Below are 24,498 nucleotides of genomic sequence, written 5' to 3'. Positions count from 1 at the left end.
CAACCCCCCTCCCCCCCGCCAAATTCATATGCTGAAGCCTCCAGTACCTCAGAGTGTAATTAAATTTGGATATAAAGACTTTAAGAAGGTAAAGTTAAAATGAGGTCTTTAGGGTGTGTTCTAATCCGATATTACTGGTGTCCTTATAAGAAGAAAAAATTTGGACACAGACGTGCATGCATGGAGGGAAAACACAGGGAGAAGTCAGCCATCTACAAGCCAAGAAGAGAGGCCTCAGCAGAAATAACCCTTATGACACCTCGATCTTGGACTTCTCGTCTCCAGAACTATGAGAAAATAAAATTTCTGTTATTTAGGTCGCACTGTCTATGGCATTTGTTACAGCAGCACTAGTAAACTAATATACTGCCTGAGTTCAAGACTTACATAGAGCTACAGTAATCATGACAGTGTGGTATTGGTAAAGGAACAGACAAATAGATCAGTGGCCTACATGAATATAGTTAACTGAACTTTGACAAAGGAGCAAAGACAATTCAATGGAGAAATAGTCTTTTCAACAAATGGTGCATGTGGAACATCTACACGCAAAAAAAAAAAAATATCTAGACATAGATCTTACACTTTTCACAAAAACTAACTCAAAATGGATCACAAACCTAACTGTAAAACACAAAACTATAAAACTCTAGAAGATAACATAGGAGAAAATTGAGGTGACTTTGGGTTTGGTGATGACTTTTTAGATACATCAAAAGCATGGTCCACGAAAGAAAAAATTGGTAAGTTTGACTTCATTAAAATTAAAAACTTCTGCTCTGAGAAAGACTGTTAAGAGAATGGAGATAAGTCACAAACTGGGAGAAAATCTATGTTAAACAATTATCCGATAAAGAACTGATATACAAAATATACAAAGAACTCTTAACACCCAACAACTAGGGAAAAAAAAAAAAAAAACTAATTAAAAAATGGGCAACCAAAGAAGTCAGGTGGAATGCAAATGAGCATATGAAAAGATGTTCCACATCATATGTCATCAGGAGACTCCAAATTAAAACAGAGATTACACTACACACCTACTAGAATGGCTAAAATTCAAAACACTGTTAACACCTAATGCCAACGAGAGTGTGGAGCAACAGGGCCTTTACTGACTGCTGGTGGGAATGAAAAATGGTATAGCTACGACAGACGTCAGTCTGGCAGTTTCTTACAAAACTAAACGTACTCTTACATAATGCATTGATTGCACTTCTTGGTACTTACCCAAATGAGTTGAAAATGTATGTCCATACAAAAACCAGCACACAGATGTTTACAGGAGCAGCTTTATTCATAAGTTCCAAAACTTGGAAGCAACCAAGATGTCTTTTAGTAGGTAAATAGATAAACTGTGGTACATGCATATGATGGAATATTACTTAACACTAAAAAGAAATGAGTTATCAAGCCACAAAAAGACATGTGGAAACCTTAAATGCATATTGCTAAGTGAAAGAAACCAATATGAAAAAGCCACATACTGTATGATTCCAACTACATGACATTCTGAAAGAGGCAAAAGTATTGAGAAAGTAAAAAAATCAATGGTTGTCAGGGATGGTGGGAGAAGGAAGTGGGTGAGAGGAATGAATAGGTGGAAAACAGGGGATTTAAAAAATAGTTTCATTACTCCATAGGATACTGTGATGGTGGTCATATGTCATTACACATTTGTAAAAACCCACCGAATGTCCAACACAAAGAGTGAATCCTAATGTAAACTGTGGACTTTAATTAATAATAATGTATCAGTATTGGCTCATCAATTGTAACAAACGTACTACACTAACGAAAGATGTTAATAATAAGAGAAACTGGCGGGATGGTGGGTGGTAGAATATGGGAACTTTATACTTTCCTCCCGATTTTTCTATAAGCCTAAAACTTCTAAAAAAAAGTCTATTAATTAAATAAAAAGTATTTTTTACATCAGTGCTAAGTATTCCATTCCATTCTTCTTTTTTTTTTTTAAATCCTACTTACATAAGCTCAAGATCTATTTTTGTGGATTATAATGCAAGTAAACATTTTCAGGAAACTATTATAACCATAAAAAAAAAATGAAATATTTTCTAAATTTCGATGTGCTACATAATATAAAGCAGAGGTCTTAAAACTGGGAAATGCATGTCCTTTGGGTTTCACACTTGCCAACAGGTATGTGGCATGGACAGTTTTAAAGAAATCCAATTTTGAGATCCTCAATTTCCATAGTTATTCTCTCTTAAAATTGACCTACTTGAAAATGTACCTTTAGTCTGCAGATTCTCCTTTTCCACTAAATTGAACTTGACAAAAGGAAGACATAGCTCTCACCCATCCTGGATCTTAGTGTGTGCATTGGTCCTAAGGGAGAGTCCCATAATTACAGAGCAAAGACAAATTAAGAGGTTTACACCTTGTTTCATAATAAACATGGGACAAACTCATGGCAATGAAAAGTAAAGAGACTGTCCTAGAAACTGTTTATTAGAATTAAAAATTTAAGTTAGAGTTTGTTCTTATTGCTTTGACAATGATTGCCAATGAGGCTATATTATGGACTTTTTCTATTAATTGAATGAGCTAAAACTATACTTCATGGTTTTTTTTTTTTTAAAAGATGACCGGTAAGGGGATCTCAACCCTTGGCTTGGTGTTGTCAACACCATGCTCAGCCAGTGAGCCAACCGGCCATCCCTATATAGGATCCGAACCCGTGGCCTTGGTGTTATCGGCACCGCACTCTCCTGAGTGAGCCACGGGCCTGCCCCTACTTCATGGTTTTGATGAAAATATGTTTAAAGCATATATCTACTAAGTCAGAAATTATATCCTTTATCACTATTTAAATTTACAATGAAAAATTTTATATGTCAACTTAAATGTGTGAGGAGGTATATGGTTTTAAAAATGATTTTATTTATTTTGGTGGCTGGCCTGTACCGGGAACGGAACCCTTGACTGGGAACGGAACCCTTGACCTTGGTGTTACAAGGCTGTTCTCTAACCAACTGAGCCAACTGGCCAGCCCTTATAAATGATTTTAGAGAATACTCAAACTAAAAACATGAGGACAATATGATCCTTACCATCCCACTCAATATTACCTCATTTTTATACCTTTTCTTCTGTTTCCTTTGTTCTTCTAGAGCAAATTAATTCATGCTACTCAACACCCCACTAATATGATCATCCCAATTCCCTCCATGTTTTGTTTAAGGATGTACTTAATATCATAAATACTCTTTCCTTTCAATCTAAAAACAATACCCCACATTTCTATTGCTTGAAATTACAAAGCTCCAAAGCTATAGCTTTGCTAAACCAGTATTTATCTCTATGTAGTTACTTAAAAAGAAGAGATGGCATAGGGCAAATTAGTAATCAATAAATTTCACTGTTTATACTATATAATCATTTAGTCACTGCTCTTTAGTATATATAAATAAGGATACCAATATTGAATAAAACTTGGTAAAGACGGCCATGACCCAAAAGCTACAAAGTGGTCTTGCCCTTTGAAGTCTCTTATGGGCAAGTAACTTTAACTTCTCTAAGTCTCCTTATCTGACTCTGAGGACTATGTGGATTAAATGAGATAATACAGGTAATGTGCCTACAACAGTGTCTAACACATAGAAAGTATCCAGTAAATGATATTATTATGATTACTATTATTATAACTAGTATAAGCTACCAAATTCATTCATTTTTGCATATAATTTATATCGGGAAAGGGGGGAGGAAACGGGTGATTTGAGAAAACTTAGACATACAAACTTATTAATGTAAGAATATGTATTGAGCACCTAATCATGAGTCAGACACTGTTCCAAACAGAACAGAATAGACAAAAAGCCTTGTTTTTGTGAAGTCCACATTCTAGTACAGGGAGATGGAAAGTGAACATAATAAATAAGAAAATTATATAGCATATTAGAAGGTGGTGAGTTCTATGGGAAAAAATGAAGCAGATTAAAAGTGACTGGAAATGGCAGAATGGGGGTAAAATGCTACTCTGAAAAGGATGGTCAGGAAAAGCCTCATTAAGAAGGTGATATTTTTAACAAACATTTGAAGGCATTAAAGAAGTTAGCTATGAACAGATCTGAAAGAATAACATTTCAGGCAAAGGGAACAGGCAGCAAAGGCCCTGAGGCTCAGCATGTTCAAGCAAGGAGGCCAGTGTAGCTGAATGGGAGCAAATGGTGGGAGAGGACAAAAAGATGAGATCAGATAGTTAAGGCAGCCTGGACATGGACAGCCTTGGTGGCCACTGAAGGACTTCTGGGTGAGAAGAAGAATCGATGGAGTTATGAGCACAGAAATGACATAATGTACCTTATGTTTTAAAAGAATCATCCTCCTGGCTGCTGTATGAGAACAGACTGGAGGCAGTCAGGGTTAAAAGCAGGGCTCTGGTTAGGAGGCTATTATGATAACTCAAAGCATGATAATGGCTTGGAGTGAGTGGTAGCACTGGAGGTGGGAAAAACTGTTTTGAGAAGAATATATTTTAAAGCAGAATCAAAAAGATTTTCTGTCAGATTGAATGCTGGGTAAATAGTGATTGTTTTCTCCTATTTAAGGAGGGAAAAATTTTTTTTCCCATAAACATCTGAAAAAGATTATGTGACTACAGCATTTTCAGAGGAGAGGGACTTACTTCATTGGTAACTTCCACAATATAAGTACCTAAGAGGTTAAGTGACAACAGAAACTATGTAGAGTGTTTGCATTTCACTTTTAACACTTGTATGCTTAAGAAATATATATTTTTAAAAGATTTAATGCATTAATTGCTACAGCACACTACCTCCTCATTACTCCTGGAGGCAAGAACTCTGTCCATTCAATCTGTCACATTCTTTTCTCTTCCCTGCCCTTACTCTTCACTTCTATTTGACAGTGATGATTTTTTCCTGCATGCAAAGAATTTAAATGCTACAGAAATTGGATAAACAACTGCCTTTTTGTAGTATTAGTAATAAAATAGGAAAAAGAGTTACAGCAGTTACCAAGCTTTTAGGTTCAGTAATTTCCAAAGCTTTGTTACTGCTACATTGCATATGAATACACCTGGCATGCTTTACAATCCGGGTGTTTTTTTTTAAACTGGGTACTAGAAACCTGAATTAATGAAGACATTGTTACTGCTATTACATAAAGAGATAACTTTCAGTTTTGTTTTAGTAATATGGACAGAATGCTAATTCAGCTCATAAATGTAAAATTAAATTCTTTCAGAATTTCTGTTCCTGAATAAATCATGTTTAATTTTCTAAGAATCTTCGGGTTTGAGAGAAAAAACATGCCCTGGCATTTTTCAGACAGGCCTTACATGAAGACCACACTGCTGCAGGGAAGAAGGTTTTACTTCCATTTACTTACAATCCTAAAATGTACAACTGGTAAAATGAAGAAAAATCGCTGGCAGGTCAAACTAAGATGGTAACTCATATTAACTGTTTTATAAATGAGACTTTCCTTTCCAAACCAAGTGTTTTGGCATAGCTTTCCAAATATACTCACAATATAGACCTCTATTCAAATTAGATAGAAATACATGTTTCCTCATTTTCTACCTTTTATTAAAGAACATGTGTCCACTGAAGACATGATGATGACTGGTAGCATCACACTTAAGGGTTTTACTATTAAGATGCCAAGAGCATGCAAGCAATTTAACACACCAACTCAGAGGCAATTTTTTCCATATTTAGTAAGTGAGGAACATGTCTCCAATTCTCTGGTGTGAATCCTCTATTAAATAAAATGTTTGATAATGTTTACGATGTTTAAAATGTTCTAAAAGGTTTATTAAATAATATTCTATTAAATGCTGTATGAAATAAGATTTTCAAGACATCTTGTCCTATATTGTTCACTTCTATTAAAAACAATACCAGTGACTTTACTTTCTCCAATGTAGTAAACATGACTGATGAATTGCTAATAGTATTGTCCATGCAGTATACATCTAAACGTCATTTTTTTTTTTTAATGTCCACACACTATATTTCTTGTGGTCCAAGGCAATTTAAAGTAATAAGTTGTATTTTAATGAGAAATGAGTTCTCTAACATGGGAAATACTACGAATGAATATATAAATATTATAATGAAGAGCTCCTTTAAGAAATCCTTCTCTAGTTCCATTAAATACCATAACGATGAGCTAATTAGCATTTCATGAGATGATCGAAAGAATCAAGAATACTAGCACGTCATATTGTGTAAAAAAATTCCAGGGCTTGCAGGTTAGCTCAGTTGGTTACAGAATGATGTTATAACACCAAGGTAGAGGGTTCAGATCCCCTAACAGGCCAGCTGCCAAAAAATCAAACAAAACAAAAAAAGAAAAAGTTCCAAAGATATTTGTCATGTTTAAACATATATTAACAGGTATTTTCTTTTAAATAATTCATATCTGTATAATATAAAGTTTTGATAATGAAAAGCTGTAGAATTCATAATGGGTTATTGTTAATAGGATTAGGGTTTATGCATCATAAACACGGCAACTAAGATCTCACCAAAAATGACTGTCATATCTTAATAGTTTTATTAATTTCTGGGTTTTATTCTTCTATACGTAAACAACAGAATATCATCAGTTCATATAGAAGCTATTTGGGTGAAATGTGAATGTGATGGCTTTTTAATCGAATTATGATTTCTAACCCACATATGCTCAATAAAAATCATATCTAAATAGTTATATGTAGGTTTTTCACAGTACTATAATAAATATGATTTCTAACAAATCATTTCTAGCAAATGCCATTATAACAAAATCCCATTACAAGAAAAGACTTCTAAGTCCAAAATGACTGCTTCATTTTTTTAAAGTAATAATTGATATTTCAAATTAATAAAACATTTTAAATAGTCCTTAGAAACCTGAAACAGAAAAGACCTTTACTGAATTATATAATAATAATCAGTATTCAGTACAGTCACGCTGGCTCCTTTGCCATGAATTACTTTAAAGTGAGTCCAGATGAGTAGGCTGGAGAAGGCCATGGAGTGTCCTTACAGAGTGTATATCTAGAGGTTTTCCTATCCTTATCAGAAGTCAGGGTTGAAAAGTGGGCTATTTACATTATTTACATTAGCCTTGCTGCTCCACCCCCTCACCCACCTTCTGTGCTCTCCCCAGAAAAACAAAAATGAACACTACACAGCTAAAATGCCAGCTCTTGCTTAAAACAAAGTTCTTGGTAGGAGTGAGAGAATGGTAATACTGTAGCAGACCTAGAGCTTGATGACCTGTTTTAGCTGCCAGCAGCTAAACCTTAAGTCACATGGCTACTTCAGAGGTTCACAGAATTCTGTATGTAGCACAGTCAGGGAGGAAAAGTACTTTTCCCAGTCACTTCACAAATCTTGCTGCTTCTTTCTAGCTTGAGATGCTGTAGCCATTACTCACCAGGAAGCTCAGTGTACGATTGGAAAGGCTGTTGTGAGGATACAAGTTATGGGGTATATATGTTTAGACATTTTCATTTAAACATTCACATGTGTCTGAGAGTTATTAGGAGCTAGGCTAGGGTAGGTTTTTGTTGCATGCCTTTTAGTCCAACTGGAAGAAAGCAGGAAAGTGGGAAAACATCTTGTTTATAAAGACATAAAATCTTATTTATGTCTCAATTTAGTGAGCTATTATCTATAATGTCTTAAATCTATAAAATCATGTATAATACATGATGTTTACTTTAAATGAATGATAATGTGTGATTTTTTTTCAATGGTTTAAGTAATATGAAATGAATAATCACATACTTCCCACTGCAAATCTTAAATACTTTCTAATGGCACTAGGATATTTATTTTTTTTTTTTTTTTTTTTTTTTTTTTTTTTTTTTTTTTTTGCCCTCTCAACTTTTTTATTTTTTTATTTTTATTTTTTATTTTATTTTTTTTTTAATTTTATTTTGTCGATATACATTGTAGCTGATTAATGCTCCCCATCACCAAAACCTCCCTCCCTTCTCCCTCCCCCCCCTCCCCCCCAACAATGTCCTTTCTGTTTGCTTGTTGTATCAGCTTCAAGTAATTGTGGTTGTTATATCTTCTTCCCTCCCCCCCCCGATTTGTGTGTGTGTGTGTGTATGTGTGTGTGTGAATTTATATATTAATGTTTAGCTCCCTCCAATAAGTGAGAACATGTGGTATTTCTCTTTCTGTGCCTGACTTGTTTCACTTAATATAATTCTCTCAAGGTCCATCCATGTTGTTGCAAATGGCAGTATTTCATTCGTTTTTATAGCTGAGTAGTATTCCATTGTGTAGATGTACCACATTTTCCGTATCCACTCATCTGATGATGGGCATTTGGGCTGGTTCCAACTCTTGGCTATTGTAAAGAGTGCTGCGATGAACATTGGGGAACAGGTATACCTTCGACTTGATGATTTCCATTCCTCTGGGTATATTCCCAACAGTGGGATGGCTGGGTCGTATGGTAGATCTATTTGCAATTGTTTAAGGAACCTCCATACCATTTTCCATAGAGGCTGCACCATTTTGCAGTCCCACCAACAATGTATGAGAGTTCCTTTTTCTCCGCAGCCTCGCCAGCATTTATCGTTCAGAGTCTTTTGGATTTTAGCCATCCTAACTGGGGTTAGATGGTATCTCAATGTGGTTTTGATTTGCATTTCCCGGATGCTGAGTGATGTTGAGCATTTTTTCATATGTCTGTTGGCCATTTGGATATCTTCCTTAGAGAAATGTCTACTTAGCTCTTTTGCCCATTTTTTAATTGGGTTGCTTGTTTTCTTCTTGTAAAGTTGTTTGAGTTCCTTATATATTCTGGATATTAATCCTTTGTCAGATGTATATTTTGCAAATATTTTCTCCCACTCTGTTGGTTGTCTTTTAACTCTTTTAATTGTTTCTTTTGCTGTGCAGAAGCTTTTTAATTTGATATAATCCCATTTGTTTATTTTTCCTTTGGTTGCCCGTGCTTTTGGGGTCGTATTCATGAAGTCTGTGCCCAGTCCTATTTCCTGAAGTGTTTCTCCTATGTTTTCTTTAAGAAGTTTTATTGTCTCAGGGTGTATATTTAAATCCTTAATCCATTTTGAGTTGATTTTAGTATACGGTGAGAGGTATGGATCTAGTTTCATTCTCCTGCATATCGATATCCAGTTATCCCAACACCACTTGCTGAAGAGGCAGTCCCTTCCCCAGTGAATAGGATTGGTGCCTTTGTCAAAGATCAGATGGCAGTAAGTGTGTGGGTTGATTTCTGGATTCTCTATTCTATTCCATTGGTCAGTGTGTCTGTTTTTATGCCAGTACCATACTGTTTTGGTTATTATAGCTTTGTAGTATAGCTTAAAGTCAGGTAGTGTTATGCCTCCAGCTTTATTTTTTTTGCTGAGCATTGCTTTGGCTATTCGTGGTCTTTTATTGTTCCATATAAATGTCTGAATAGTTTTTTCCATTTCTGAGAAAAATGTCTTTGGAATTTTGATGGGGATTGCATTGAATTTGTATATCACTTTGGGTAGTATGGACATTTTCACTATGTTGATTCTTCCAATCCAAGAGCATGGAATATCTTTCCATCTTCTTGTATCCTCTCTAATTTCTCTCAGCAGTGGTTTGTAGTTCTCATTATAGAGATTTTTCACCTCCTTGGTTAACTCAATTCCTAAATATTTTATTTTTTTGGTGGCTATTGTAAATGGGCAGGCTTTCTTGATTTCTCCTTCTGCATGTTCACTATTGGAGAAAAGAAATGCTACTGATTTTTGTGTGTTGATTTTGTATCCTGCTACTGTGCTGAAATCATTTATCAATTCCAACAGTTTTTTTGTAGAGGTTTTAGGCTGTTCGATATATAGGATCATGTCATCTGCAAACAGGGACAGTTTGACTTCATCTTTTCCAATCTGGATGCCCTTTATTTCCTTCTCTTCTCTGATTGCTCTGGCTAGTACTTCCAACACTATGTTGAATAGGAGTGGTGAGAGTGGCACTAGGATATTTAAATCTCAACCTTGCATGTCAAACTAGCTACAAAATTCATCTTTTACGTTCTGTGCTCTGGTGTAAAGACACACTAACAATTTTTTTCTTTCTTTATTATTTTTTTTGGTACAAAAAGCTTCTATATGACCACACAAATATGTACAATCAATTATGTTTCAATAATAATAATAAAACTTCTATGTGGATAGTTGTGATTCAATGTGTAAATGTGTAAGTAAAGAAACCAGCTAACTTTCATGGTTTTATTCTGAAAATTAGGCTGATGTGCAAGGAAACCAAGGTCCTTTACTTTCTATTTCAGATCTTTAATCATAAGCATTATACAGTTGAAAGGCATCCTAAATTAGGTATTATCTTAGCCCTACCTTTATTTACTTTTATATAATTACCTGATGAAAGATATAATTATAGCATTATACAAAATTACTAAACAACTTTTTTTATGTTTCCTAAGTGATAAACACATTACGTATGGATTAAGGCAACAAATCTCTACCTAAAATAGCTAAAAGTTAATAAAAAGTAATAACTAATAGTTCCTATTTCTTGGTTAGGAAAAAAATAATCTTATAAAAAATGATTTGGGAAAAATATTTCATGAATAAAATTCCAGTAATCACACTTTTTAAAATGATATAACAATGGCTATTTTAACAACCAATTTAGGGAAAAAATCTGAGAAACATGACTTTTAACACCATGGAAAAAATAAAAGGTTCTTTGCTTAAATTTTTCACTTTGTATTTCTGTGAAGTGTCATAGAGATAGAATCACAATGTGACATTTTTGTCCTCATCTTAGATGTCTGCAGCATAAAATTATTACTCTTAGAGTAAGAAGGAGTCTTGTATCTGGAAAACAATGAGGGTTATTATATCACAATTAAAAGGAGAATCATCTTCCCTAAACATCAGAGTGGCTCCAAATCCTCTAAAGGAATGGTAAAAGAAGATGGCTGGGACAACACACTTCGCAAAGTGAATTTTAAGCAATGATTCAAATTATCATAAAATAATTAATCATGTTTCACTCAAGTGATAATAGATATAAATGTCAACTGACTAGGAACAATGAAGATGTAAGCCCATGGGATATTACTATCCAATGTTATGAAGATGTTATCAACTTGGTACCTCCCCTCTATTTGAAGGGTACATTTTAAATGCTCAGTTGGTTTGGCTTTAATTAGTCATCCCGATAGGTATCCATACTGAATCCCTACCACATGTCTACAGGGAAAGAAAAAAAGATAATATAGACTAGCTAAAAGAATTAATTGAAATTTGAATTAAAATTGTTTGATAGGGTTTTAATGCATCAGGTAACACACTAACTTGTTAAAAAGGTGAATTTTATGTAAGCCAAAGATTTAGAAAGAAGTCAGTATACTGGCAGTGAAGGGTGAGTGAAGTGGAGAATGGGCTAGCAAAATCTTCACCAAGAAGGAAAGACTGAATTAGGTGTTTAAGTATTTTTTTAAAAGAAGTTTCTAGGTTGATATGAGGGAATATTCTAAGTAGAAGGTATAAATTCTTAAAGACAAGAATTCAAACAGTTTGGTTTGGGCTTGGAGAACTGATTACTAATCCTCTTCCCCAAAGAACACACAACCCAGACCCATATGGAGAGCTAATTAAAGATGTAGTCAGGTATTCAGCAGAGTACCACTTATATTAGTTTTTCACTCTCAACGAATATTTATTGAACACCTACTGTGTGCTAGATCCTGTGTTAGGTGCTATGGATACATCAGTGAATAAGAAAAAGATAGTTTCTGCCACGAACTTACAGTGTGGTGAAGAGGAGAGACAGGTTCTCCAGGAGCACAGAAGTAGGCGACCTAACCTAGTCTTAAAGAATAAGGAAAGACATTTTAGAGAAAGTGACACCTAAGTTGAGGACTAGATGAAGAATAAGACTGACTCGACAAGAATACTTGGAGGAAATGAGAAAGTATTTTTGGCATTTATAAAAGACCTGGAAGTGATAGAAGAATGGGCCAATGTGGGTACCCTGAGTCAAAGAGTCAACCTGCAACTTGGAGTTCATGGCAAGAGGTGGGGATGGAGAAGCAGCAAGAGGCCAGAAATTGGGGGGATATATTTTAATAATGAGCATTAGACCAGATTAAAAATTCGCCTAAAAATACCTCCATAAATATTTACTAAATGAATTAATAAATGTGTATGACTGATCTCATTCTCATATAATTAGCCTTGAAACTTCAAATGACCCAGTATGTACATTATACTGAAATAACAAACTTTCATACTAGGTCAAGATATTTTTTTTTTTTTTTTTTTTTTAACAAGATGACCGGTAAGGGGATCTTAACCCTTGACTTGGTGTTGTCAGCACCACACTCAGCCAGTGAGCGAACCGGCCATCCGTATATGGGATCCGAACCCGGGGCCTTGGTGTTCTCAGCACCGCACTCTCCCGAGTGAGCCACGGGCCGGCCCAGGTCAAGATATTAAAAATGTGACAGATTTCTTCCATTTCTCTCTCTAGGGTTCTTAAACACACACACACACACACAAACACACACGCACACGCATGGCACCAAAGGAAATTTCATCATGATATCTAAAGCAAAGAAAAGGGAATTATTACGGGGGGAAAGAAGTACTCCTATGTGATGTATGGAACAAGCAAGTGATTTGAGTGTTGCCCATCATTTTATTAAAAATAGTCTGGAGAACACAATAATTTTGCTTTATGTGATGATGTTAAGGCATTTTTCAGTACAATTTCATATAACTTACTAAAAGGCATGACCATTTTACTTTCCTGTCACATTCTTTTATAGGACTCATGGTGTACCATGCTTAGGCATATAAGCATATTAAAAAGTATTGGGAAAAAAGGTTATATTAAAATCTGAAACAAAAAGCATAATTATTTAAAAAGCATCATTTTAATTTGCTTGTTTTCTAAATTTAAAATAAATAAATTCTGTTTTCCAAATGAAGCAATTACTTTTTTGGATCATAACTATTCAATAATTATCATTTTAAAATTTTTGAATATTTACTATAAAGCAATGTAATATCAACTCTCTGATTAGAAAATAGATGCTTATGGGGAAAATAGAAGCAATTTTATTTTTTAAAAATGATGCAGATGCATCCTCTAATTAAAAAGTACATTTAATGATCATATAATTAGATGGGTGGATTAACTGGTATGAAATGATGAATGGATCACAGATTTTACTTCCTAAGTTAAAATTTAGCACAAAATTAAGGCTGCCTAGCATGAGACAGTATATAACTTAGACTTTTTTCATTTAGTTGCTTTTTGAATAAAGAATATATATAAATTGCTTACTATTTTACTTTGATAGTACTCCCTCTTCTTCAGAGATACATGCCACTGGGTGATGTTATGCAGCTCACTGGGAGAAGTTATATAGTTAAAATAAAAAATGTGGAAATATATAAATTGTTTATTTTGACAGTACTTATTTTAGGTCATGTTACTACAATCTTATATGGTACACTGGTAACTATTATGTTAGTTAAAATACAAATAATGTTGAAAACAATAAAGGTTAAAGCAAGTTAAGACTATTTGTTAAAAATAATTTATATTGCATCCAAAATATGAATGTTTTACTCACTATACTGACTAAATAATTATGTCTGTGATATCAGGAAATTAATCTACATAAATTTCCCAAATAAAGTTAATGGTTATTTGACATTAGGTGCTTTAGAAAAACATTGTTTAGAAAGCATTAGTGATTATACTGCTGCTTCATAAGATGACAGAAAATATTGCTTGTACTAAAAGGAATCTTTCCAGGGGAATAATAAACTTTAATTTAAAGTAAAGGACTATTAGGAATAAACCTATTAAGTGCTTGCTATGGTGACCTCACAGATCTCCAGGGGCCAAACTTCTCAGGCCATCTGAACATTTTTAGGTGGAATCACATTTCAACAATCCAGGATATATTAAAATAGATGCTACTTTATAATAAACATATTTATTTGTGGCCTATGAAAAACTATTTTAGTATCCAAATACCTTATTTAAATAATATCAGTCTTTCTTTTTCCAATTCAAGTTTCTCGTTCACTTTGTTCCTCCATACTGGTTGTAAAAACTAGCCATTCTATTAAACCCTCCATACATGCTCTTGAAAATTACTTCAGATTTCTCTTTTTCTAGGGTATTAATCTTTAACCTCTCCTTGTCTGTCATCTGAAAGTGTTTGATACTTGCTGATTTCAGAGGAAAGGTATTTTCATAAAAAGGATGTAAGGCAGTAAATAAGTTTTTTTTCTTTTTTTTTAAGCAGCCATTTTTCTCTAGACTTTACATAGCAATAGTAAAAATGGTAAAGTCTACATAAGGAATCAATATTTTCTGCTATATGTTCAATTTATTCTCTTCAAATTTATTTTTTAAGTAGTTAGAGAATTTGAAATTTATTTAGAAAAATATTTTTACATTAAAGTGAATTAAATGCTTCTTAGAAACATTTTCATAATATAAAAATTTATACTGAGATGTCTGAAGAACCGAAAAATTTTGGTAAGAGTCAAATACTAATAGGAAACCTTCTTTGATATTTGATAATTATGGTATATAAATAATAGAACATGTTAAAAAGCATAGATATTTTTAAAAAATGGCTTTTAAACACATGGTGAAACTAACCTACAGGTAGTATTTGTAATGACAGAAAATGTTTGCCAAATATTTTTGTGTAAAAAAACGTTTTGTAGTAAAGAGGAAATTCTACTGAAAATTAGAAAAACGAAACAGAGAGAGAGAGAGAGAGAGAGAGAGAGAGAGAGAGAGAAAGAGAGAGAGAGAGAGAGAGAGCGAGCAACCGACCAAGACCTCCCTTCTGTAACAGGCACAGTGTAAGTCTTGTGTCACAAATAAAAGGACCCTCCCAAGCATATGGAGTAGTTGCCATGTCCTCCCCGGGATGGTCTGTAGCTATGTTCACCTCAGGCTCATCAAGGAGAGGTAAACTGTCAAGTATAATATCAGTCATAGGGTGGATTGGTTGAGACAGATTAGTGGTATGAAATCATGATAAATAGTTTATCCCAGCTCCAAACTGCCACTTGGGAAATCTTGAACTCACATGAACAAAGACTCAGTCATTATTAGTGTCAAAAATGTATACAGAGACAAAATTTAGTTGGCAGCACGAAAGATGAATCAAGGCGAAAAAGTGACCAATTGCATGTTCAAAATCGAAATTGAGAAGCATACTCCAGTTTGGAAATACTTTAAATACCAGAAAAGTCATACATTATTAATTGTTCACTGATTAATATTTAAAAGGTGTTTCTCTAAAGTAATGTAGCTTTACAGAGACAATACAAATTACATCTATTTCCTTATTTCAAAATCTTTATTCTCAAGGTGATACAGGGTAAAGAGTCCCCTTTAATATAGAAGAATAAGAGCAAAATCTTTTAAAAATTTTATATAATTTTTTAGTATCCTTCAGTTGGATATTCTAAGAAATAAGACTTTTTAAAAGAGAGAACTTAGCCTTACGAAAATATTTTAACATTCAAATGTTATGCAGTTTGATGACTTTCTCAGGAAGAAGTGAGGGTATAGTAAAAGCATGAACTTAAAATGTGAAAGAACTTAATCTAAATACTTTCTAAATGTTTTCTAAATACTGGAAAATACATATTTATAAATTGTAAAATATATTACTCTATTTGCAAACACAAACTTTGGTATCTTTTAACCAGACCCCCCCCACCCCAGGCAAATATCCACAAAAAGAATGTCCTCAAGTGTCAATGCCTGAAGTGATATGCTCTGACAAATCTAACAGCTCTTTCTGTGTCATTCCTAATGCACTTGTCACTCAGTATTATCCATCCTCATTAATGACAATGGGAAAGTTTATCTTGGGAACACGTTTTAAATCATCTACTCTTTACAATGGGACCATGAAATCTCTTACAAAACATGAGGCGGGAACTACTCTGACAACAAAACCCCTTCCTGGCAGCTTTATTCTTAATTCCTGTTCAAGGAGTAATCTGTTTATTATAAAATCATACAGAACAATATATTAAACAGAATTTGAAACAAGAATAGCTAGTGTGATTTTCAAGCTTACAAGTATTTTTACAACATTTTTATTAGGCTGAAAACACTAAGTTGAGTCCTTTTTGTGTGGTTTCAGGCAATCTTCATTTCTATTCTACATTATAAACACCTTTGAAAATGGAGTTTTTGTTTTACCTAATTTTAAAATAATTTTTAAATGCCAAGGATACTGGTCTTTGTACAATTATTTAAAAATAGAATAATTTGCATGAACTTTAGTAAAAGCATTTTTGAGTAAAAATGCTCTCATGTTTAAATATCCTAACTAAAATACCAAAATATTCCAACTCCAGTCTCCTATAGCTTAAAAATAATCTTATCATCACCAACATTACTTTTAATAATATATTTACATCCTAAGCTTCAATATGGTCTTGCTTCTTTGTCTAAGAAATTCCTACAGTTAAAAAAATAAAATGAAAATAAGTAAGACTTCTTGATCCATAGAGTCCGCTTAAACTTACTGTTTTAATTTGACTATCAATTATAGACACTTAGAAGTATATCCTTATGCATCATAGTATTTAGTCACCAAAAGTTTAATGCTATATTTTGATTAACTTACTATATAGTAAAATAATCTTAAATAAATTACAATAAAAACTCAATATCATATTTAATGTTGATTTTATCACTTTCATCATCTGAAGTCATTTGTGTATTCAAACATGTTACAAATAAACATGCTAAATTTTAATATTTAAATTGTATGAACCTATAACTCCTAAAGCATTTTTATTTCAGAATTCAAAACTATTACTTTACTATTTCTAATTATTGTTTATTTAAAAAAAGGAAAAAAGTTCCTTTAAAGGATGCTATAAAAAGTATATGGGCTTCATATTTAAGATTCTAAGTTAAATGTACAATAAATCCAAAATGGTTAATTTAATTTATAGCGTTTTATAAAAGAAACGCAAGTCTAAGGAAAACTAAGAAGATATACACATAAATTATAATTGCCCCTCATATATTAGTGTTAATTATAAATCCAGCAATATTATATGGAGAATAGCAATTCATGTGTGGCTTCAGAAAGCAGAATTAGCAGTAATGAGTAGGAGGCTGCTTTAGCATCTGAAAGAATGTGGTAGAGACTGAAGTGGGGTGCCTTTAAGAAAGTGAGTTCTACGTGATTATAGAGAGGCTGGATGAGAAAATATGTGCACACAATGAGAAGCTGGCTTTGAAGCGCTTTAAGCTCCATTCCAATTTTAACTAACCTTTTACGAAATCTAGGTATTTTCTCAAAGGGACTGCATTAATTCTACAAGTGCAAATTACACATTAAAGGACTATGCATATTCATTATTTTTCAAATAAAGCTTAATTTTAAGGTTATAAATCATATCCCCAATTGACGATTCTCTCCAAAAATTTTCGTTAAAGTATGTAGACTCCTTTATATAGCAAATTTTCTCTGTCAATAACCGGGTAATAAATATTTTTGGCCTTGCAGGACATAAGATTTCAATGTAATGATGCAGTGTGAAAAAAGCCATAGACAAAAATGAATAGGCCTGGCTGTGTTCCAATAAAGTTTATTTAAAAAAACAATAGGGCTGGATTTGGCCTATGGGCCATATTTAATTACTGCACGCTCTAATATGTAACAGGAGCAGAGTTGATTAAATATTGCCCTTCACTTTCCCAATTTTACCTGAAACAAAACATAAGAACCTTTCCAATAAAGATGGGAATGATATAATAACTAAATGCTAAAGTCAAGAAATGGCCCATATTTACAGTACTATGCAAAGTAGGTCACATTTACAAAATATCTTTACATGTACTCTTTCTGTTTTTTGATTGAATTATGTCTTAAGTTAATAGCATATAGTATGTGAAGGAAATGCATTGTCATAAATTATGCACTGTAAAGCTTTTCTGAATATAATTGTCCTTAATTTAAATTTCTACCTGAATCAGATGGTTTCCCAGGAGGAAATTCTTAAGAACCCAAACTAAGGAAATAGATAGGAACTCCTCAGCTTCATGTACACAAAGAGGTCAATGGGATGATTTTTTGAAAAGGACTGTTATTATGAAAGTGGTATTTGTTACTTTATGGCTGTGTCTGCTCTCGAGGACTTCTAGAAACCTAGTCTAAATCTAATAGTTCACATAAGGAATAAGACTGGAACCCCTTTACTGGCCTTTATAAATCTGGAAAATTTATTATCAAATCTTTTTAAGATGGAGCATTCACATAATTTTCAAATAGCAATAAAATGACAAGAATGAAATCATGATTCAGACAGCATATCAGTCACATATTGTTAACTAAAAATTATGTTTCCTTACTACCTATCTGGTATTTTTAGGGAATACAATTCTTCATTTCAGTAATAACAGTTCATTATATTATTAGCTGATTTTTTTGAAGGTTATTTTACTTATGCAAACCTTAAAAATATACATATTAAACATCTATGGAAAACTATATTAGTACTGTTAGACTATTCCATATAGTCTGAAATGGTGAGACTTTTACGGTTATACTCTCTAATATGGTTTTTTTTTTTGACCAGTAAGGGGATCGTAACCCCTGGCTCGGTGTGGTCTGCACCATGCTCTGCCAGGGAGCGCACCGGCCATCCCTATACAGGATCCGAACCCGCGGCCTCGGCGCCATCAGGGCCGCACTCTCCTGAGTGAGCCACGGGGCCGGCCCTCTAATATGTTTTGAGCAGTGTCAATAGGACATTCATTCATTCATCCTCTCAATCAATATTTGTTGAGCACCTAGATGATCAGGCATTGAACTAGGAAAAGGGGATAGAATGATGAATAAAACAGACCTAAGTTTATAGCATTTATGCACCTAAAAAAACCACGTTTTTCCCAAAGCTTTGAAACTTTATAAAAGAGACTTAAGAAACGCATGATGTTTTCACTATACTGAAGAATGGCAGCAAAAACAATCAAAACAGTGCAGAGTAATGTTCAAGAGCTAAATAACAAGCAGAGACGATTACTTGGATCAGAGCTATTCTTGGCTACTTACTTCATAATTAGCCTTAATGATTGGCCTTAGTATTTTTATAGACCAATCAATCCTACAGGTTTTTAAAGGATAACTTATCATTTTTCATCTGATTCTTGATTCAAACCCATTTTTAAATTACTTTCGTTTGATCTAGAAGATTTCATTTGGCCTTAACTAGAAATTTAATTTTTTTGTTTTTGTTTTTGCTAGTACACAGCAACCAGGAAAAAAAAAAAAATTAAGAGTGTGTGGTTGTTTTGTATCTCAATGCCCAAATGCAGAGGGAAGAATCTAGAAAGTGCTGGCTAAATTTGCTTCATTAGTATATTTTTACAATTTGGTTTTTTTTGAGGCTAAATAATGACTTGTACCTCATAAATACATACATTAATATAAAATCTGAGTGTATTAAAATTATTATAAGAAATAAAATACTTTCTTTTGGTCAGTTTTACTTTTATTCTGAAATCTCAATTTATTGAAAAATCAGGTGACTGAATTCACTCAGTATAGATTATTACTAATACTTTAATTGGGCCACTGCTTTTTTTCCTTAAGAGTATTGGAAAGGCTATGAAAGATAACTAAAATAAATCACTGTCAAGTTTGATTCCTCTTTCATACCTATCTCAGACATGTTTTGAACTTCAATACAGAAAAAGCAGACTACATAAATCTTATTAGAAACATGCTAGTTTTACAGTAAAGGACAGTTGAACACTATCACTGTGCTGTGTTTTGCTATCCTCGAATGTGATCTATATATTTAAACAAGCAAACAAACAAATATGTACATATATATAAAGTAATTTTCCCTTAAAAACTAATTATATATTCTAGTAATTTTCTATAACTATTTATGTAAAGAATGTAGCACTAGTGCATTTCATTTTGCTTAACATTTTAGCAATTTGTAAAAATATTAATAAACTAGTATTGTGTTAGTCTTTTCTTCGCCTACTGAATATGAGATAAGTTGACCCATTAATTTACAGGCTCAGCAAGGGCAACCCATTTCATGCTATAGCACTGAACCTTCACAAAGATCTTGTAAATGAGTAGCCTATTAGAATATGCACAAGTGACCTTTAATTGCACCAAGAGGCTTTTTGTTACAAGCTTTTTCAGTGCCACGCCATAGCTATAATATAAGTTGGTAAAATATTTCTTAGGTTACTGAGCAGAAATATCAACAAAAAACACCTTGTATCAAAATATGTAAATGAAAAGGTTGAGGCATGTAAGTCTACACTACAGTAATGCCTTTTAAATAACAACTCATCAGAACGATATGCTTTTTTTTTCTGAATCACATAAGAATTCAATATTTAGAACATTCACAAATAATTCATTAATTAAAGACAGGAAATTTAATCAAACACATCTTTGCTTTTTATAGCCTTTGGAAACAAAGATAGCTATATCAAAATTGATATTAGCTTCATTTCATAACAAAATTTTAATTTTAGTAAAAGATACTTCTCTCATTTTACTAAATGACTATACACTTTAAAGTTTTATTACTTTGAAATGTTCAGTAAAGACTCCTATACCCCCCCAAAAAACCCAAATACATTCCAAGTATTATTTATATTAAGCAGTGATGTTTAAAATTTTTTTTCCAATTGAGTATAGGGTCAGATATTTCAACTGATTTACTCTGAACTTTCTGAATGAGTGCAACATATTTTCAACAGTTTCATAAAAAATTGAAACCAAATACTCAATTTCATTAAACCTTTCATATTAGGTATCTTATTTCTGGAAGGCGCCTGCCAAAATGATTTAGTTTGATTTTCTACAACAATGGTGGGTTGACTTGACAGCACCTGACAAAACAGTTCAGTGAACTTCACTATACCAGATACAAAGAACCTGAACTGGCTACTCTATAAAATGTCCACTGTGGCATGGAGATATGACAGTAATAACTTTACCAAAATTTTAATTTCTACTTAAATAAGAGAATTGCTTCACTAGTTTTGGGACTAGATGCATTTCTATTACATCCTACTTTCTAGGAAATATTGATTATGGTACCCAATCCTACCTTTTAAAAACCAGTAATTTACATTTAATATGTAAACACAATATGGAACACAATTTCTTTGTATCACTAAACTGCAGGAAACTTCTTTAGTAATACTTATCAATAAAAGAGGAAAATATTTTGCAATCATAAGATTTATTGCCTAATTCTGCTTCAAGACAGTATTCAAAGAACTTCCAACAAATACAATATTTGCAAAAGAAAAAAATAGCTTTTAATATGAATGAACGAGACCATCATTAGAACCAGTTATGGTACAAAAAGAGGCAAAAATTAGGGATTTGAAAAATTGAGTTTAGTAGATTCTTATTTATTTATAAGTTGTATACACCTTAGTTTTCTCACAGGATAATTCTTGACACTCCAAAGATAACAAATGTAAAATGATTTAGAGAACCATAAAATGTAATGTAAAATCATGCAACTAGCTATGAACAAATTAATATTTGTAAAAGTACTTGAACTTAGAACTTAAATACAATAGCAATATATCATAAATTTGGCATACTTTTGAACTACATCAAAAAAGTTGACTGGAACAAGGGAACCACATTTCTTTATATAGAATACTTCCCCTGTAGGATTTAGAAATCCTATAGAAGCAGATAGTGTTTTAGGGAATGGGTCTATATTTTTTGCAAAATATTTTTTTCTTAAAAAAATACCTATCACATGCCAGAAATAAGTAAAAAATAAGTAAAGGATAATATTGCCACCCTAATATAGTCATATGTACATGAGTATGCTTAAATATATATAAAATAGCATCATAATATATAAGGAAGAAGCTATGATTGGTCCAATCTAAATATTATTATGTATTTCATAAAAATAGAATAGAAATGTATGCTAGGGACAGAAGAATTTTTACCTTGAATATTCAAAGAATACATATTATATATATCATGTGCACATATTTTTTGAGATTTAAAAAAAATCCATTTCTTCTTGGAAAATCCTTCAGGACAGAGGCTTTCTGGCTTAAGGACTGAAGAAGAGATGGCAGTACAACTTGAGGCATGGCATATAGCTAGTGGTTAAGAGCACGGGCTTTAGAATAAAACAGACTTGAATTTAAGTGTCACTTCTGCCAGTTACTAGCTCTGTGACTTTGGGTAAGTTCCTTGATCTCTCTGAACCTTGTTTCCTCACTTGTAAAATGTAGATAATAATGTTATATTGTAGGTGTGAAGTCTATAAAATGATGCCTATAAAGCACATGCAATAGTCCCAGGCCCCTGTTAAACACTTATTTAAAAAAAACTTATTTTTTTTATTAATAATAATTAACAGAGCTCCTGAACATGTTAGCTTTCCAGTGTAATTCTGCACATGGAGTTGGAAGACCTGGATATAATCCTGGCTCTAACCACAGATGTATAATTTTGGGAAGGTTATGTAACTCATATTTCTTTACATTAAAATGTATGTAGTACTGTGTATACAAGGGTTCCTGTGAGGATCAAATAAGAATTAAATATGGTAACATATGTGGAAGTACCCAACACATATGTAGAACAAGTTAGATACCAAACACGTTTTTAAAGAAACTAATGGTAGACATTAGTTATGTTAAAGATATAAGTTTAACGATTTAACAAATATGTATGGAATACCTACTACATATGCTCAGGATTTAGCTGCAGAAATAGACAAACTTTGTCCCTGCTCTTGTGGAGCTAACATTTTAGTGGTAAGGTTGAGAAAATAAACAAGCAAACTAACTGATCAACAACTACAGTGTTACACTGAGAATTAAAATATGGTATGTGATAGCAAATAACTTAGTGAATACTTCAGATGGGCCACTCAGGCTTCTCTAAGGAGGAGACTGAGAGAGTTAACCTATAATCCAAATGACATGAAAAGGCCTTGAAGGGATTGGAAGAATGAACACTCTGGACGTTTGCTGTGCGTAGATGCTGAGGCAGGACTAAACTTGGAATGTTCTGGGTACAAAAATATCCCCAAAGCTCCCTCTATCACAAAGCTCAAGAACACCATATTTATTAAGCATTAGTTTATCAGGGACCTTGGAGGATCTACTGGTAAAATATATGTTCTTACCTTCTAGAAGCTTAAAAATACATTTAGGCAAGGAAATGGGACAGCTGTGATATGTCATCATTTTTTGGTTTCTCTTTTTCTGACTTCCTTGCACAGCATAAATGACACATTGTGGGAAGAAGTGTTTAAGAGAGTACCATGTAAACTGGGCAAATTCTGCTACAGCAGTTCTACAAAGGCTTTAAGAAAATCCTTAAGGTACTGCAATATAATTTTCCTGGAGCCAAATCATAGACCACATATGCCAATATTTTTGTCTGCAAAATTTAGGAAGGAAGAGAAGAGATCTTTGCATCTTTAGATGATACTGAGTCTGTATCATCCTGGTCTCAATGGTGATATGACTGCACTATAGGTAACCACAGTATCTTTATGAGAGACTCATGAACTGATGGCTATTGGCAAGATTCTAAATATTTGACTTTTGCTTTGTATAGTCATCTTGTTATTCAAATATGTGCTTTCTTTAAATTTCCTGAGAAAAATGTAGTGATGAATAAGTATAAAAAATAGTGCAATGTGAAATATTAGATCCTGAGTTCAATTTATAAAATGAAGACTTTCATATGAAAGTTATTTATAGTCAAGGTATCAAAAGATATTTTAATATCATTTCTCAAAAAAAAAAAATAGGATTCATTTGATGCAACTAATTACGAGTTTAATATTCTAGGTGTTGATGACCCTGCAGAAACTTCAAGATATATAATAGCCAAACATGAATTTACTCTTCCTTGCCAAATGAAGCAATGATGAGTCTGCCAGCCAGACTCACAGGAGGCATGCAAAATGAATACAAAAGCAAACAGGCCTTATGCAGCCTAAGGCAAAGTCAGCAAGATGGCAGTTTCAATCATTCGGAATAATACTAAAGCAGCCTTAGGCTTTTCTAAGAATGGAAACATGTCATTATTACTGCAATATTTCAACAAATCAGAATGCAGAGAAAAGAACACTTATGCAATCACATCCTGGAAGGGCACTTTACTCAACATTTAAGTGGAAAACAATTATAAAGAAATTTCAGAAAAATTGTCAGTGAACATAAATGACTCAGGGAAAAATGTTTTTTCTTTCAATGTGCTTAATAGATTTTTTAAAAGCTTACCACTTAGAAACAATTTCCTTTTACATTTTCCTTAAGGAATTATTAATCTAAAGACACATTTATATGAAGTGGTAAGTGAAAAGTTTAGTGTTCAGGCTGCCAGTAAGAAATACTCATTTTTCTCCAATATAGTACTATTACTTTGGAAGGTTTGATCAAAGGGAGTAAGCTTTCACAACATTTATATAGG

General features: G+C 33.0%; 1 protein-coding gene across 4 annotated transcripts in view; it reads right to left on the bottom strand.

Moving 5' to 3' along the window:
• The window catches only part of ELP4 (elongator acetyltransferase complex subunit 4), a 263,052-nt gene that overhangs the window by 95,828 nt on the left and 142,726 nt on the right, over positions 1–24,498 (bottom strand). The window contains exon 10 of one of the 4 annotated variants that reach the window (XM_063093890.1): positions 2,322–2,352. The exons of the other annotated variants lie outside the window; for them this stretch is intronic. Within the exon in view, the coding sequence (XP_062949960.1) occupies positions 2,335–2,352 (18 nt within the window). The 3' untranslated portion in view covers positions 2,322–2,334. Of the gene's footprint in view, positions 1–2,321; positions 2,353–24,498 lie in introns of those variants that run through there. 4 annotated transcript variants of the gene reach the window in all.

Source organism: Cynocephalus volans, chromosome 4, assembly GCF_027409185.1.
Source record: "Cynocephalus volans isolate mCynVol1 chromosome 4, mCynVol1.pri, whole genome shotgun sequence".
Taxonomy (NCBI): Eukaryota; Metazoa; Chordata; class Mammalia; order Dermoptera; family Cynocephalidae; genus Cynocephalus; species Cynocephalus volans.
Note: the sequence above shows the minus strand (reverse complement) of the source record. Positions and strands in the feature narration are given on the sequence as shown.